At 45.8% G+C, this 14,989-nt stretch overlaps 3 protein-coding genes and 1 pseudogene across 14 annotated transcripts in view; 2 read left to right on the top strand and 2 right to left on the bottom strand.

Moving 5' to 3' along the window:
• The window catches only part of LOC103219792 (ankyrin repeat domain-containing protein 18A), a 52,774-nt gene extending 49,596 nt beyond the window's left edge, over positions 1-3,178 (bottom strand). For 11 of the 12 annotated variants that reach the window (XM_073021419.1, XM_073021418.1, XM_073021422.1 and 8 more), the window contains exon 1: positions 2,330-2,625. In XM_073021419.1, the coding sequence (XP_072877520.1) occupies positions 2,330-2,532 (203 nt within the window). In that variant the 5' untranslated portion in view covers positions 2,533-2,625. Of the gene's footprint in view, positions 1-2,329; positions 2,626-3,121 lie in introns of those variants that run through there. The other variant, XM_073021417.1, reaches the window with a different exon arrangement.
• A 60-nt stretch (positions 3,179-3,238) lies between these two features.
• Positions 3,239-14,989, top strand: LOC103219791 (uncharacterized). The gene is made up of 3 exons (XM_073021431.1): positions 3,239-5,268; positions 10,548-10,648; positions 11,300-14,989. The coding sequence occupies exon 1, from the start codon at positions 4,288-4,290 to the stop codon at positions 4,855-4,857; it is 570 nt and encodes a 189-aa protein (XP_072877532.1). The 5' UTR covers positions 3,239-4,287; the 3' UTR covers positions 4,858-5,268; positions 10,548-10,648; positions 11,300-14,989.
• LOC140712902 (uncharacterized) lies at positions 3,256-10,033 on the bottom strand. The gene has a single exon (XM_073021429.1). It carries the CDS (start codon positions 4,267-4,269, stop codon positions 3,256-3,258), a length of 1,014 nt encoding a protein of 337 aa, XP_072877530.1. The 5' UTR covers positions 4,270-10,033.
• On the top strand, positions 5,107-14,989 carry LOC103219914 (14-3-3 protein beta/alpha-like; annotated as a pseudogene).

Below are 14,989 nucleotides of genomic sequence, written 5' to 3'. Positions count from 1 at the left end.
GTAAACATAAAGGTTTTAAGTATGGAAGGGTCCTGAGAGACAGTGCAAAATGTCTGCTACATAACAGGTTTTCAGATTATGTTTGATGAATAAATGGATAGAATACAGTTGGGGAGCCCAGTATTTTTAAATACAACTTCTATAAACCAATATTTTCGTGATAGTAATAATATTTGCTGTTTGTTATTTTTATAAGACTACAACTATAATGAAATGATTAATCTATCATTGTTTGCATATGCACATATGTAATGAATCTATACATAAGAAAAACATATATACATAAAAAATATATACTACAATAAAATCTGCAAGCACAGATAAAAAGATTCCCTTTTTATTTCTGAAGAAGCTAAAAGTTCAAACAAGATAACAACTCTCAGTAATATAAAATAGTGAGAAATTATTTTTATTTGTACAAGATTCATATTTCTCTCTTCCCAAATATTATTCTATTAATAAATTTTTACTAGAAGTTTCATAAATGCTCACTTCAGAAATCAAAGGTAAGAAAAAGGAACAAAAGACTTTAAAATACAAATGCTCAGAAGTTACAAATTTTATCCTATTTTGTACATAATTTTGGCTAACACAAGACCATAGTATGTTTGTGTGTATGTGCAAGCAAACTGATTTTTTTTTCCTCACTGGCTATAACAAAATACATCTTCACACATCAACATACTTCTCGACCTACAGCCACCTTCAATGGCCACATATCCATTCTATCGGTTCTTAACATAAATGCTGAGAAAAACAAAGTGCATGTATCTCTATTTTCTAAAGGTATTTTAATACAATGGAATTGATGGACAAAGGGCATATACATTTTTAAAATGTGGTAATTATCTCCAAATTATCCACTTGAAAAGTCATCAGCAACTTAAACTTCAAGCAGCAGTATAAGTACCACTGCTCTTTATTCTCACAAACGTTGTGGATAGAAAAAAGTCTCATTCCTCTTTCAACTTAAATTCTCTTATGAGAAACACTAAGGATTTTTTCCTATGTACATAAGTAACTTGTGGATCTGCAAAAAAGTACTTTGCTCACTTTTAGAGTTCTTTTCTTGTGGATTTGATTGGAAAGAATTCCCTGTAAAATAAAGATGTGTTTTTTATCTGTATATATCTGATATATATAGATAACATATTAGTAATATATACAATTTGTTATATATGTAATCAGTAAATATGTTATATATGTACTCATAAAATATCATATTATAAAGAATAAAGTCCCTGTAGGATGAAGATACACTTTTCAGTTGAATATATATTTTTATATATTAGTAAAAATATATACAGTAAATTTTTTCAAGTGTGTTATCTTCTGTTAATTTTTTTCTGATACACAGGGGATTTTAATTTTTAGTTTGCTAAATCAACTTTCAGAATGCCTGCTTGCAAGGTCATTCTTAGGAAGGCCTTTGTTAACGTGAAATGTACCTTTATAAATAAGTCTTTGTGTTTTGTTCTGGTACTTTTCTCATTTTGCTATGTAAAAATTTCAGTCTAAATTCCATCGGGAACTCATTTTTGTGACATAAAGTTTCATTAGTTTTCTTCACACAGCAGGCATTTTATTAATAACTCATCCTTTCCTACTTATCTGAAATGTTACCATTATTAATCCCTATGCATATATCTTGCATATATTTCAGTGTTTTTGGATTTCCTATTCTGTTCCATTTATTTGTGTTTTCGGCTGTTAGTAAATAATTAATTGTGGGAATTAATAGCACGTTTTGATATCTAGAGCAAGTCTTTTCACTCCATTATAAACATTTTTAAAAGTCATCACAATAGTAAGACAGCAAGTGTCATGCACAAATCATAAAACCTTGATATTTTAATTCAGTTTATGTAAAACTGATAAACATATTAAGAGCTCACATTTTGAGAAAACTGAGTCTTCCCATTCAAGGAACCCACATCCCACTTCCAAGTGTCCCTCTAAGAAGCCACAGTAAAGAACCTATCTACCTAGGTGGATTCGGATGTGAAACCAACCGACATAGGGTTTTATCTGAGAACTCTTCACCTACTGAAAATGGCTCCTGGTATTTTTGACATGGGAATGAGTTCTCATTAGGCATTTCCCTATCATGTATATGACCCTGTGTTTTAAACGTGTATATGCTTAACTTCGTGAGTTAAATCACTCAAATTCTCCACCAAGCGCTGCAGGAGGGTAATTGCCAGTGATGGAAAGCAGCTGAGGCTCCACTTGGCTCCGCGGCTCCGAGGGTCCCGGAGCCCTCCAAGGTCTGGGCTGCAGGGAAGCCGGGCCTGGGGCCCCCTCCCACCGCGGGCTGAGCCCCCGCTACCTGTCCTTTCTGTCGCGGGCGTCCACGTCCCGAAACCGCCTCAGGCAGCGCTCCACCTCCGCGGCGTCGCCCTTGATGGCCGCCCTGTGGATCTTCCGCAGTTCCCAGTCCAGGGTGTGGTACCCGCGACCCGCGTACTCTTCGTCCCTGGAGCTCAGGAGCATCTGGCCCAGGCGTCTCCCGAAGCTGAAGAGCCTCCTCATGGTGGCGACTTCTCAGACGCCCACAACCCGCTCCTGAGCCGCCGCGGCCCCTCGTGGCCTTTCCACCCCCACCCAGTCCCAAATCCGCGATCCCCCCACCAACCCGCGATCCACCCCCAAATCCAAGATCCACCCCCAAACCCGCGATGTAGCTCAGAATCCGCGATCCAGCCCGGTCCACCACAGCCTTCAGCAGCGACACTCGCAGCCTCCGACCTCTCAGACCGAGCGAGCCCCGTCAAGCCGTTAGGCGCGTGCCTGCAGCTCAGCGCTCCCACCTCTCAGACCGAGCGAGCCCCGCGAAGCCGTTAGGCCGGCGCCTGCAACTCAGCGCTCCCACCTCTCAGACCGAGCGAGCCCCGTCAAGCCGTTAGGCGCGTGTCTGCAGCTCCGCGCTCCGACCTCTCACACCCAGCCAGCCCCAGCGAAGCCGTTGGGCGCGTGCCTGCAGCTCAGCCCTCCGACCTCTCAGACCGAGCGAGCCCCGTCAAGCCGTTAGGCGCGTGCCTGCAGCTCAGCGCTCAGACCTCTCAGACCGCGTGAGCCGCGCGAAGCCGTTAGGCGGGCGCCTGCAGCTCAGCGCTCCCACCTCTCAGACCGAGTGAGCCCCGCGAAGCGTGCGGCTCAGCGCCAGCCAGGACTCCGGAAGCCGCTCTCAAGCCCGCGTGACCGGAAGGGGGCGGCTGCAGCTCGAGCGCAGGCGCCGCTGGTTTGCGGGTTCTCCTAGGCTCGCGCGGGACGTCCCGGAATCGCAGGCGCGAAGCCCGTCTGGCCTGAGGGTCCGCATGGCGGTGACTCCTGCCTCGCTCCTCCAACGAAGAGAGATCCGGGCCGCTGACAGGAGCCCTCCGCAGCCACCAGGGTTGGGGCTGGGGTTCGATTCCCGCCCTGGTGCAGCGCCCGCCGGGCAAACCGCCTGACTTGGGAGCAGACAAGGCGACATCTAGCCCCAGGTCTGCGAGGCTGGGAGCGCCAACCAGCTTGGGAGTTGCCAGGCAGCTGTCGCCAGCAGGTAGAGGGCGCCTGCAGCTTGGGCGCCCAGGTGGTGGAGCATGGCCTGGGCGGCCTCTGGATCGCGAGTGCACCTGGCCTGAGAGCCCGCCAGGCCCTGCCCCCGCCGGCTCCTGCTCTGCCGGAGCTCGGGACCTCTAGCTCGGGACCTCTAGCTAGGGGCCCTCTGCAGCCACCTGGGATGGGGCTGAGGGCCGGTTCCCACCCCTGTGCTGCCGCCGCAGGGCAGACCGCCTGGCTTGGCCGCAGCCACAGGGACATCTGGCCCCGGTTCTGAGATATGGGGAGTGCGGGCGGGGTCGGGGATTGCCTGGAAGCTGCTGCCTGCACACAGAAGCCGGCTGTAGCTTGGGTGCCCAGGCGGTCTGGAGGTGCATGACCTGGTCTGCCTCGGGATCGCCAGCGCGCCCAGCCTGAGGCCCCCGGCCATGCCTCCCGCCCCACTCCTCCACAGGAGGGAGATCGGGGTCGCTGGCATGGGCACTTGGCAGTCACCCGGATTGGGGTTGATGAGGGGTTCTCAGTTCTCGCCCCTGTGCAGCCGCCGCCGAGCAGAATGCCTGGCTTGTCCGCAGCCACTGGGACACCTCGCGGGCTGGGCGGGCCGGAGGGTGAGATCGCTGGGAGGCGGGTGCCTTCTCGCCCTGTGACGCCTCTGGGCCCCAGGGGTCGGCCTCCGGCGCACAGGGCTCCCCAGCATCCTGGACGCGGGTCCACTGCCCGCATGAAGTCACCTCAGAGAGGATGAACTTCGGGTTGCCTTGTCCGGCTGTGCTGCCAGGCGGGGCAGCTGACCTGCTGATGAAGTGGCTTTCTTCATCTTCTTGCCCACGGGACAGCGGGCTGGGAAGCCAGGGGCCGCCGGGACCTGGGGCTGGAAGCCGCATCTGCCCACAGCCGCAGCCTCCTGCACCTGCCATCCTGGTGGCGCCCTGGCGTCGGAGAAGCAGCAGGCGCGGAGCTCCTGCAGCTGCACCCCTGCAGCAACCCGTCCCGGCGCAGGCGGCAGTGGAAGGCGGCCTCCTCCTGCAGCCCCAGGACCAGGGGTGCGGCCAGCACCGCCCTCACCCCCCGCGTCTCGTGGACATTAGTCCTCCCTGGAGGCGGCTGGACTTGAGCGAGGCTCGCAGCGATTGGCCCCGCGAGGACTGGCATCCTGGGCTCAGGGTCCCGCACGCTGGCCCTGCGGCACCGCACCTTTCAGCAGCAGCTGGAATCCCTGCAGCAGCGCCTCAGGTGGGATGCTGGGACCCGGGGGTCCTGGCAGGCAGAACTTCAGCTTCTTGTCTTGGCCCCTGCTCCTCTTCTTGTTAAACCTTTGTCACTCTGCCACGAAAAGCATCCAGGCGTCCTTGATTTCGACACTGCGTGCACGCTCAGCCGAGCTCATCGGAGGGGCGATTCTCCTCAGGGCCCGCGGGCAGCTTGTTCCCTGGCAGCGGCTCCTCCTGGACGCAGCTCCTTGTGGGCCCACCAGGCTCAGGGGAGCCAAGGCCTGCCGCGGCCAGCAGGCCTGGAGAGAGGAAGAGTAAGGCGGGCTCTGCAGGGCAGCGGGCCGGGACCATGAGAGAGGCAGATCAGTCTGGGCTCCAAGCGCAGCCTCTCGGGATTCCCCGGGACCCACGGCTTGTAATGCGCTTAAATCTCACGCCTCGCCAGAGTGACAGCACGTCATCGTCACCGCTCAGCGACCCTGACCCGCTCCCACTCTTGCTGCAGCGGAGGGTGTGTAGGGGAGAAACGGACGCAGGGAGGGAAAAGCCCTGGGAAGGCGAACATCTTTTCATAAGCTTTTCCCCTTCTATATGCCATCTCTGATGGGAGCCTTTTTAGATCTTTTGTCCATTTACTAATTGGTTTGTCTGATTTCTTATTGTTGAGTTGTAAGTGGTTTTTAATGGTCTGGATGCCAGACAGGTGTTTGGCAAATTTTTTCTCCCTGTCTGTGGCTTGTTTCTCCATTCTCTTAATATTTTCTTTCCCAGAGCAAAGTTTTTAATTGTAACGAAGTCATATCAATATCTTCTTTCTTTCTTTCTTTTCCAATATCTTCTTTCATGGTAGAAATTTGTCTTTTATGTACTGTAGTGATGTATCTACAAAGTAATTGCCAAACCCAAAGTTACCTAAATATCTATTCCTTTTGTTATTTTACAGAAGTTTTACAGCTTTTGGATTTAAATTTAGGTCTACAAATTGAACTCATAAAAGTAGGAGTAGAATGATGATTACCAGAGGCTGTGTTGCTGGAGAGAAAATGGGAAGTTGTTCACACGTGCAAAGATTCAGTTAAGCAGGAGAAATTCATTTTGAAATCTATTACACAGCAGTATGACTATAGTCAATAATAATGTACTGTATATTTCAAAATAACAAAAAGTAAATTTCAAATGTCAACCACAGAAAATAAAATTGAGGTGATGGATATTTTATCCTCGATGTAGTCATTCCTTGTTTTATACACATATCCAAGCATCACACTGTACCCCATAAATGTATGCGATTATGGTTTGACAATTTCAAATATTAACTTAAACATGTGTCCTCTGAGTTAATTTTTGAGGAGCAAGGTCTGTGTCTTAATTCCTTTTTTTTTTTTTTTTTTGCATATACGTATATATACATACATGCAATGTATTCATCACTGTTTTTGAAAAAGCTACCCTTTGAACTGCCTTTAACTTTTTGTAAAAGATCAATTGACTGTGTTTGTGGGCTCTTATTTCTCTATTCTGTTCCATTGATCACTTTGCAAGTCCTTGAACTTTGTTCCTCCCCTACAATATTGTTGGCTATTCTGGTTAGTTTGTCTTTCTATATAAACTTTAGAATTGGTTTGTCAATTTCCACACAATAATTTGTTCATGTTTTCACCAGAGTTGTATTGAATTTATAAATCACATTGAAGAGAACTGACATCTTAACAACACTGAGTCTTATTTTGTGAACACAATATCTCTTCATTTATTTAGATCTTTAATTCCTTTCAACAGATTTTATAGTTTTCCTCACATAGAGCCTGCCCATATTTTGCTAGATTGTGTCTGTTTCATTTTCTTGATGCTAATGAAAATGATATTGGGCTTTTAATTTCAAATTCTCGTTGTTCATTGCTGGATGTAGGACAGCAATTGATTTTGTATATTAACCTTATACTGTGCAACCTTGCTATAATCCAGAAGGGTTTTTGGCTGATACTTTGAGATTTTCTACATAGAAAATCAATTTATCAGCGAGTAAAGGGCATTTTAATGCTCCCTTTCCAATCTGTATGCTTTTTATTTTATTTTCTTGTCTTGTTGCATTAGCTAGGATTTTAGTAAGATGTTGAATAGGAGCAGTGAGAGAGGATAACCTTTCCTTGCTTCTTATCTTTTATGTAAAACATCCCATTTTTCACATTATGTATGATATTGTCTGTGGGGTGTTCTTTTGGTATATGTTCTTTATCAGTTGAGGAATTTCCCTTCTATTTCTAATTTGCTGAGAGTTTTAACCATGAATGGGCTTTGGATTCTATAAAATGCTTTCTTGATCTATTAATACAATCAAATAACTTTTCTTCTTTAGCTAGTTATGTGATAGATTGCCTTAACTATTTTGTGTTAAGGCAGGCTTGCATACCTGGAATAAATCTCACTTGCTCTTGGTGTGTAATTTAACAATGTATTGTTAGATTCAGCATGCTAATATTTTGTTGAGAATTTTTGATGAGAGATATTTGTCTGAACATTTGTTTTTCTTTAAATGTCTTTTTCTGCTTTTAGTATAAGAACTTCGTAGAATGAATTGGGATGTTTTCCTTTTGCTTCTGTTTTCTGGTAGCGATTGTAAATAATTGTTATCTTTTCTTCCTTAAATGTTTCATACAATTCGCTGTTGAAATGCTCACACCTGTAATCCCAGCACTTTGGGAGGCCAAGGCGGGCAGATCACCAGGTTAGGAGTTCGAGACCAGCCTGGCCAATATGGTGAAACCCCGTCTCTACTAAAAGTACAAAAATTATCCAGGCATGGTGGCATGTGCCTATAGTCCCAGATACTTGGGAAGCTGAAGCAGAAGACTGTCTTGAACCTGGGAGGCAGAGGTTGCAGTGAACCCAGATCATCCCACTGCACTCTAGCCTGGGTGACAGAGCGAGAGTCTGTCTAAAAAAAAAGACAAAAAGAAAAGAAAAGAAAACGTATTGTTTTATTATACAGTTAAAGAAGAAGGTGTGCATAGCCATTGATTTTTCCCTACATGGCAATGTATATGTGGCATCTGGGTCACATGTGGAATTAGGGGAAGACTGTCCTTTTCCTTTCTCCTTTCGAGCTTATTGGTGGTGTCAGTGCCCTTCTGATCTGTGTTCCCCACTTCCACTCGCTTCTCCCTTGTTACACGCCTTTGACTTTGAGACTCCTGCCACCACGCAACATGACTCTACCGATGTCCATCATAGTCCTTTCCCTTCCTGTAGCCGCGGGCTTCTAATCACTGCTCCCCATGGGCAGTCTGATAATTCTTGGAAAGTGACTCATGGTTCCTCGACTTTTTTTTAACCCAATAACTTTTCTCTCCACTCCACTGCAAGGTATAACATCAAGGTGCAAGTCATGAAATCACTGGTCATATCTTGCAATTCTTACACTTTATCATAAAAATCTTAGGCACTTAACCCATCTTTCTGTCCACGCTGCCATATCTTTTAACTATCATATGCTTGCACTTCCTGAAACACTTTCCCAGTACTTGGGGACCTCCATTAATGGTTTTGTCAATTTTTTTAACCCAGCCTGAATAAAAAAATAAAATAAATTCAGTGTAGTCCAAGGGTACTGTGTTTTATAAAGTCAGCAATAGTGTACATTAATGTCCTAGGCCTTCATATTTACTCACCACTCACACACTGGCTCACCCAGAGCAACTTCCAGTCCTGCAAGCTCCATGCATGGTAAGTGCCCTATGTAGGTGTACCATTTTTTGTCTTTTCTACCATATTTTTACTACACCTTTTCTCTGTTTGGATATACAAGCACTTACCATTGTAATACAATTGCCGGCAGTATTCTGTATAGTAACATGCTATACAGGCATGTGGCCTCAGAGCTACAGGACATACCATGTAGCATAGGTGTGTAGTAGCTTTATCACCTAGGTTTGCGGAAGTGCACTCTGTGGTTCACACGATGATGAAATTGCGTAATGACACACGTCTCAGAATGTAGTACTGTCATTAAGAGACGCATGGCTTCATATATTTTTTACTCTGTTCTTATGCTTCTCTCTGTAGAACTTCAGTGACACAAATGTTAGGCTTTTTTGTATTGTTACACAGATCCTTAAGGCTATGCTCATTTTTCTTCAATTGTTTTTCTTCTCTATTGTTTATATTGAATACTTTTTATTGATCTATCTTTAAGTTCGTGGACTTTTTCCTTTGTCATTTCTATTCTGCTGTTGAGGTCATCTTGTGAATTTTTAATTTCAGTGTTTGTATTTTTAGTTCTGAAGCATAACTGTCTTTTCATTTGCAGGTTGAGATTTTCCTTGTTCGTTATATGCTGAATCATTTTGGAGTATATCCTGGATATTTTGGATGTTATCTTATGAGACTCTGGGTTTTGTTTAAAACATCAGGACAATGTGCTTTGCTGTTGTTTTAAATGGCAATCAGCTAGGTCAGATTCAATACGCAAATTCCTCCAATGGGCTGTAGTTCTATTGTTGGTTCAGAGCCATATGGCACAAGCACACAGAGACAGCGAGCAGTGAAGATTCACTCCGAACTCCTGGAACCATAGATTCTCGGGTTAGAGAGAAGAGTTTCCTTCCTTCAGAGTTGAAGGTGCTTCCTGTTGGTAGCTGTTGCTCTTAGCCCAGCTGCAACCACTGAATCACCACCACGGTATTGCTTAGGTTATAAAGAAAGGAAAGCAGAAAGATAGTAGGGAATTCATCCTCCTCTTTCTCACCTGTAGGGGCTCATTTTCCTTCCCCTCAGGCCAGAAAGAGAGAGATACTTTGGGGATTCTTTTTGTCTGTAACCAGGATGTATTTAGTTTCTTTAAGCCTCCTCTGATTGGCCAGTTTTGTATGTTGCCTGTTTTTAGTTTTCAAAGTAAGAAAAATCTTATGATTCTCCTGATGCTTTCTAAGTCTATGCTTTCAGATTAATGTGAAATATTATTTAAAAATAAGATTTCTGGGCTGGGCGCGGTGTCTCACGCCTGTGATCCCAGCACTTTGGGAGGCCAGAGGCGGGGGGATCATGAGGTCAGGAGATGGAGACCACTCTGGCTAACATGGTGAAACCCTGTCTCTACTAAAAATACAAAAAATTAGTGAGGCATGGCGGTGGGCACCTGTAGTCCCAACTACTCAGGAGTCTGAGGCAGAAGAATGGTGTGAACCTGGGAGGCGGAGCTTGCATTGAGCTGAGATCAAAGCCACTGCACTCCAGCCTGGGCGACAGAGGGAGACTCCATCTCAAAAAAAAAAAAAAAAAAAAAAAAAAAAAAAAAAAAGAAAAGAAAAGAAAAAGAAAAAAAAAGAAAAAACAAAAAGATTTCTGTAAAACTGAAGAGCATCCAAAGAAGCCTGCTTTCCACTTGCCTTCTGGCCGTCTTTCCTTTCTGCGGGGGTTCAAGAGTTTGGAGGCGTTGGATCTAGCATCAGAGTGGTCACCTTCCCCTCTGATGGGGAAGCCCAGTGGCCTTAGGAATAAATGAAGTCGGTACTGAGGAAAGGAAAACTCAGAGGACCGAGGAAGCACCAACTTTACATGCCTGTGGACTGCAGGAACTCTTTATGGCAGGAGCTGGTCTTTTTTTTTTTTTTTTTTTCTTTTTTTCCTTTAAGTTCTGGGATACATGTGCTGAACATGCAGGTTTGTTATATAGGTATACATGTGCCATGGTGGTTTGCTGTACCTGTCAACCCATCATCTAGTTTTTAGCCCCACAGGCATTAGGTATTCGTCTTAATGCTCTCTTCCCCCCTTTTTCCTACCCCCTGACAGGCCCTGGTGTGTGATGTTCCCAGGAGTGGGAGTCTCTAAGGGGTGAAAGGAGAGAGAAAACAGACTGGACTAGCACTCTGCTGAGTTCCACAGTGCACTAGGTACCTAACATCGTGCCTTTGCTATTATCTCCCTGCTCGTGCCCCTGGGTTCACGTCCTAGAACAGAGCCCTGGGGAACCCAGGAGCTGTGGAAAGCTAGCTCTCCTTTGTGGCCCAGGAAGCACAGAAATTCAGCCAGCCAAGAGGCAAAGAAAGAGAAGTAAAGCCAGCACATGGAGATAAGAAAGTGAACATAACTTCAGAGCAGTATCGCCAGGCCCAGTGAGGCATGCTTGGATCTTGACACAAAAATCCCTCTTCGACTTGATCCGGCTCTAGTGTGGATCTTTCACTTTAGCCCAAAGTGCCTCCTTGAACTCTCAAATGTATTCTGAGCTGAGCGCGATGGTGATTTGGGGTAATCATGATCTTCCCCGGGGGGATTTTCTCTCTCAGAGCTCAGACCTTGCCCATGGCCCCTGTGACCCACCTCCTGGAACTGGGGGCTCTGGGGGAATGCCTGATGTGCCTCAGGACGGAACAGGCATGGTCCGCCACCGCTTGTGCTAACTGTGGAAACAAAGGGTACATGGGGCATATATAGGTCAAGGGTTATGTGCAATTTTATCAGAAAATAAATGTAATTTATTCTAACACTGAAAAATGAATTAGGTCCTCATGCTTCTCTTCTTTCTTTTCTTTTTTTTCCAGGCAAGTTCTCGCTCTGTCGTCCAAGCTGGAGTGCAGTGGCATAATCATGGCTCACTGCAGCCTTGACCTGCCTGGCTCAAGCGATCCTCCCATCTCCGCTCACATTTCTTATGTCTGATTGACAGGGGGATAAAAGCACACATCTGGCACCTCTCCTTGTCCAGGAGGACTGGCCACAGAGTCATTTTGCGGAAGTTGGAGACGAGTACACTAGATGGGGCTGTTGGCTTGCATTATATGATTCACACTGCATGGGGTGGAGAATTGAATTTCAGATTCAAGAAATGGGAAAGGAGGAAATAAAAACTTGGAATGTCCTAACCTTTCTGAAAATCCAAAAAAGGCCCAAGGAAAGCTAGTTCAATTATTCCTACTATGACAAACTATGATACAGTCAGACATGCGCACTCTGGCGGAGTGTTCCCAGCCTGGGCTGCCCAAGAGATGGCAGCTATTCCAGGACAGATGGAGTGTGGACCCCTTCCCTGTGGTGAGCTGGGATCACTCTCAGGAATGACCATCAGCCCAGAGCCATGGGGCTTGTTGGATGTAGGGGTGAGTGGGGCTTGCAGAAAACAGCCTGCTATCGGTGCTCTGATGTCCGAATGCCACTCTGGTCACCTCGAGATTAAAATTTAGAGGCAGACCATCCTGTGTGGCCTATTGGTGAGACAGGGACTCAGAGGAACACAGGAACCACCCACAGTCTCGCCCTGCCATGGCTACCGGCCACCCAGGCACGCCTTGGCTCCCTTTGAGTTCACCATCCTCATTGCTGCATCCTGTCCTTTTTCAGACACCTCTATTTTTCTCACATCTGGAAATTACACCTGCTGGCAGTCTTCAGAATTTTCCAGAGTTGGCAACTTGGGGCTCATTTATTTCTGCTCATTTTTATTTAGTTTTTTTACAGGTGTGATCCAGGCAAGACATGATAGTAGCTCATCAAAGAGAGGCTGTTTTGGGGAAGTGGAGCAGCTGCCGCTGGTTTTGGAGCTGGGGTAGCTACCACTGCCACCGCCACTGCAGCAGCCTAAGGAGTCAGTTTGGGAAGGTGGTGGTCACCACGCTCAGAGCTGTGCTTGGAAGTGACAAAGGGTGTGCTGGTACAGAAAGCCAAGACCGCTGAGCAGGCTGAGTGCGGTGATGATGTGGCTGCAGCTGGGAAGGCGGCCATGCCCCAGGGGCGTGCACCCCCAACTGAAGACAGCAATCTGCCCTCTGCCGCCTACAAGAACATGGTGGGTGCCCACCGTTCTTCCCGGATTCTCATCTCCAGCACTGAGCAGGGAACAGGGAGGAATGAGAAGCAGCAGATGGGCAAAGAGTACCGTGGAAGACAGAGGCAGAGCTGCTGGACATCGGCAATGAGGTTCCAGAGCGGTTGGGCAGGTCTCTTATTCCCCATGCTACACAACCTGAAAGCAAGGTGTTCTGCTTGAAAATGAAAGGAGATCATTTCAGGTATCTTTCTGGGTGTTGTCTGGAGACAATAAACAAACTACTCTGTTGAACTCCTGTTGTGGGAAGTCAGGGACCCCAAACGGAGGGACCAGCCGAAGCCACGGCAGAAGAACATAAATTGTGAAGATTTCATGGACATTTATTAGTTCTCCAAATTAATACTTTTATAATTTCTTACATCTGTCTTTACTGTAACCTCTGAACATAAAGTGTGAAGATCTCATGGACACTTATCACTTCCCCAGTGAATATCCTTGCGATTTCCTATGCCCGTCTTTACTTTAATCTCTTAATCCTGTCATCTTCTTTGTAAACTGAGGAGGATGAATGTTGCCTCAGGACCCTGTGATTGTGTCAACTGCACAAATTGTTTGTAGAGCATGTGTGTTTGAATATGAAATCTGGGTATCTTTAAAAAAGAACAGGATAACAGCGATGTTCAGGGAACAAGAGAGGTAACTTTGAACTGGCCTCCGGTGAACCGGACGGAACAGAGCTATATTCCTCCTCTTTCATAAGCAAATAGGAGAAATATTGCTGAATTCTTTTTCTCAGCGAGGAACATTCCTGAGAAAGAGAATGCGCCCTGAAGGTAGGCTTACAGACAACCTCTTTTTAAGGCATCCCGTCTTTTATGGTCGAAGCTGAAGCTGATGGGATGAAATAAGCCCCGGTCTCCTATAGTGCTCCCAGGCTTACTAGGATGGGAAAATTCCCAGCTAATAAATTATGGTCAGACAGGTTACCTGCTCTCAAACCCTGTTTCCTGATAAGATGTTATCAATGACAATGCGTGCCCAAAACTTCATTAGCAATTTTAATTTTTCCTCATCCGGTGGTCCTGTGATCTCGCCCTGCCTCCATTTGCTTTGTGATATTTTATTACCTTGTGAAGTATGTGATCTCTGTGACTCACACCCTATTCGTGCACTTTTGAAAATCACTAATAAAAACTTGCTGGTTTTACTGCTTAGGGAACATCAGGGATCCTGCCGACATGTGATGTCTCCCCCGGACACCCAGCTTTAAATTTCTCTCTCTTGTGCTCTTTCCCTTTATTTCTCAACCCAGCCGAGACACTTAGGAAATAGAAAAAAACTCATGTTAAACGTCAGGAGCGGGTTCTCCCGATAAACTCCCAGCAGGCTTACCAAGAAGCATCTGAAATTAGTAAGAAATATATGCAGCCTACACACCCAATTCGACTAGGCCTGGCACTTAATTTCTCAGCCTTTTGCTATGGGATTCTAAACTCTCCTGAAAAGGCCTGCAACCTGGTAAACATGGCATTTGATGAAGCAATTCCTGAGTTGGATACACTGAGTGAAGTGTCTTATAAAGACAGCACTCCCATCATGCAGTGACTTTGAGACAGTCTCACTCTGTGGACATCAGGAAACCAGGGAGACACGGGGAATGCTGGGGAGGGAGAGAACTATGTCTGCCATGCCTCGTGATCTGTTCAGTGTCACCCTGTACCATCCACAACATCCCTTTGTGAGATTAAAAAAAAAAAAGAATTGTACATCGTCTTGTGATTTTTCACAGCCTCCGCCTAGCAAGAATGGTTCGTGGGATAAACAGCTGGCATTGGTATCTAAAACCCAGATTGGCTGCATAAACACCACGGCATTCTGAAGTTTTGGTTTTGATTGACATTGGCAAGATTACTGTGTGTTTAATTTTCTTAAAGCTGAACACTGTGGTGATGGGTTTTGAAATTCAGCACAATTCTTACTGATAGGAAAAATAGACCCTAATGTTGTGTAACTCTTTGCAAATTTAATCCAGTATCAAAATAGTCACTGAAATACAATTCCGTTGTAAAGTTGTACAGAAAGTTATAGAGGTTGTGTTGTGATGCTGGGATGTGGAGTGAGACACCCTCATTTGGCATTCGAGTTTAATGGTAATTCACAGTGATGCTGCCTGTTCAGAGCTTACAGGCACTGGACCTGTTTGGGCTATTGCCACTCAAAATTCATGACCACAAATGTCCACAGCGTCTTCCTCTGAGGAAATGCAAATCCTGAAGCTGAAACTCTTTGTGACAGACAACTGGCTTGTGACACCATGAAAAGTTCTAGTGCTCATATGACACACCTGACTAAACCCCCTTTTCTACAGCAATAGGAATATGTTACTGATTTGCAACTTGTGCCTCAATAGTGGAATTATTTTTCATTGTTAACACTGAGCTAAAATAAATGCTGTGTGTTTTAGGAA

The sequence above is a fragment of the Chlorocebus sabaeus genome, chromosome 12 (genome assembly GCF_047675955.1).
Source record: "Chlorocebus sabaeus isolate Y175 chromosome 12, mChlSab1.0.hap1, whole genome shotgun sequence".
Taxonomy (NCBI): domain Eukaryota; kingdom Metazoa; phylum Chordata; class Mammalia; order Primates; family Cercopithecidae; genus Chlorocebus; species Chlorocebus sabaeus.
The sequence above is the reverse complement of the archived record's forward strand: the minus strand, read 5'-3'. Positions and strand labels throughout refer to the sequence as shown.

Bases quoted from the DNA above. Each gene is read 5' to 3' on its own strand.
- LOC140712902 (XM_073021429.1), bottom strand. From the start codon at position 4,269: ATGCGGGCAGTGGACCCGCGTCCAGGATGCTGGGGAGCCCTGTGCGCC.
- LOC103219791 (XM_073021431.1), top strand. From the start codon at position 4,288: ATGAACTTCGGGTTGCCTTGTCCGGCTGTGCTGCCAGGCGGGGCAGCT.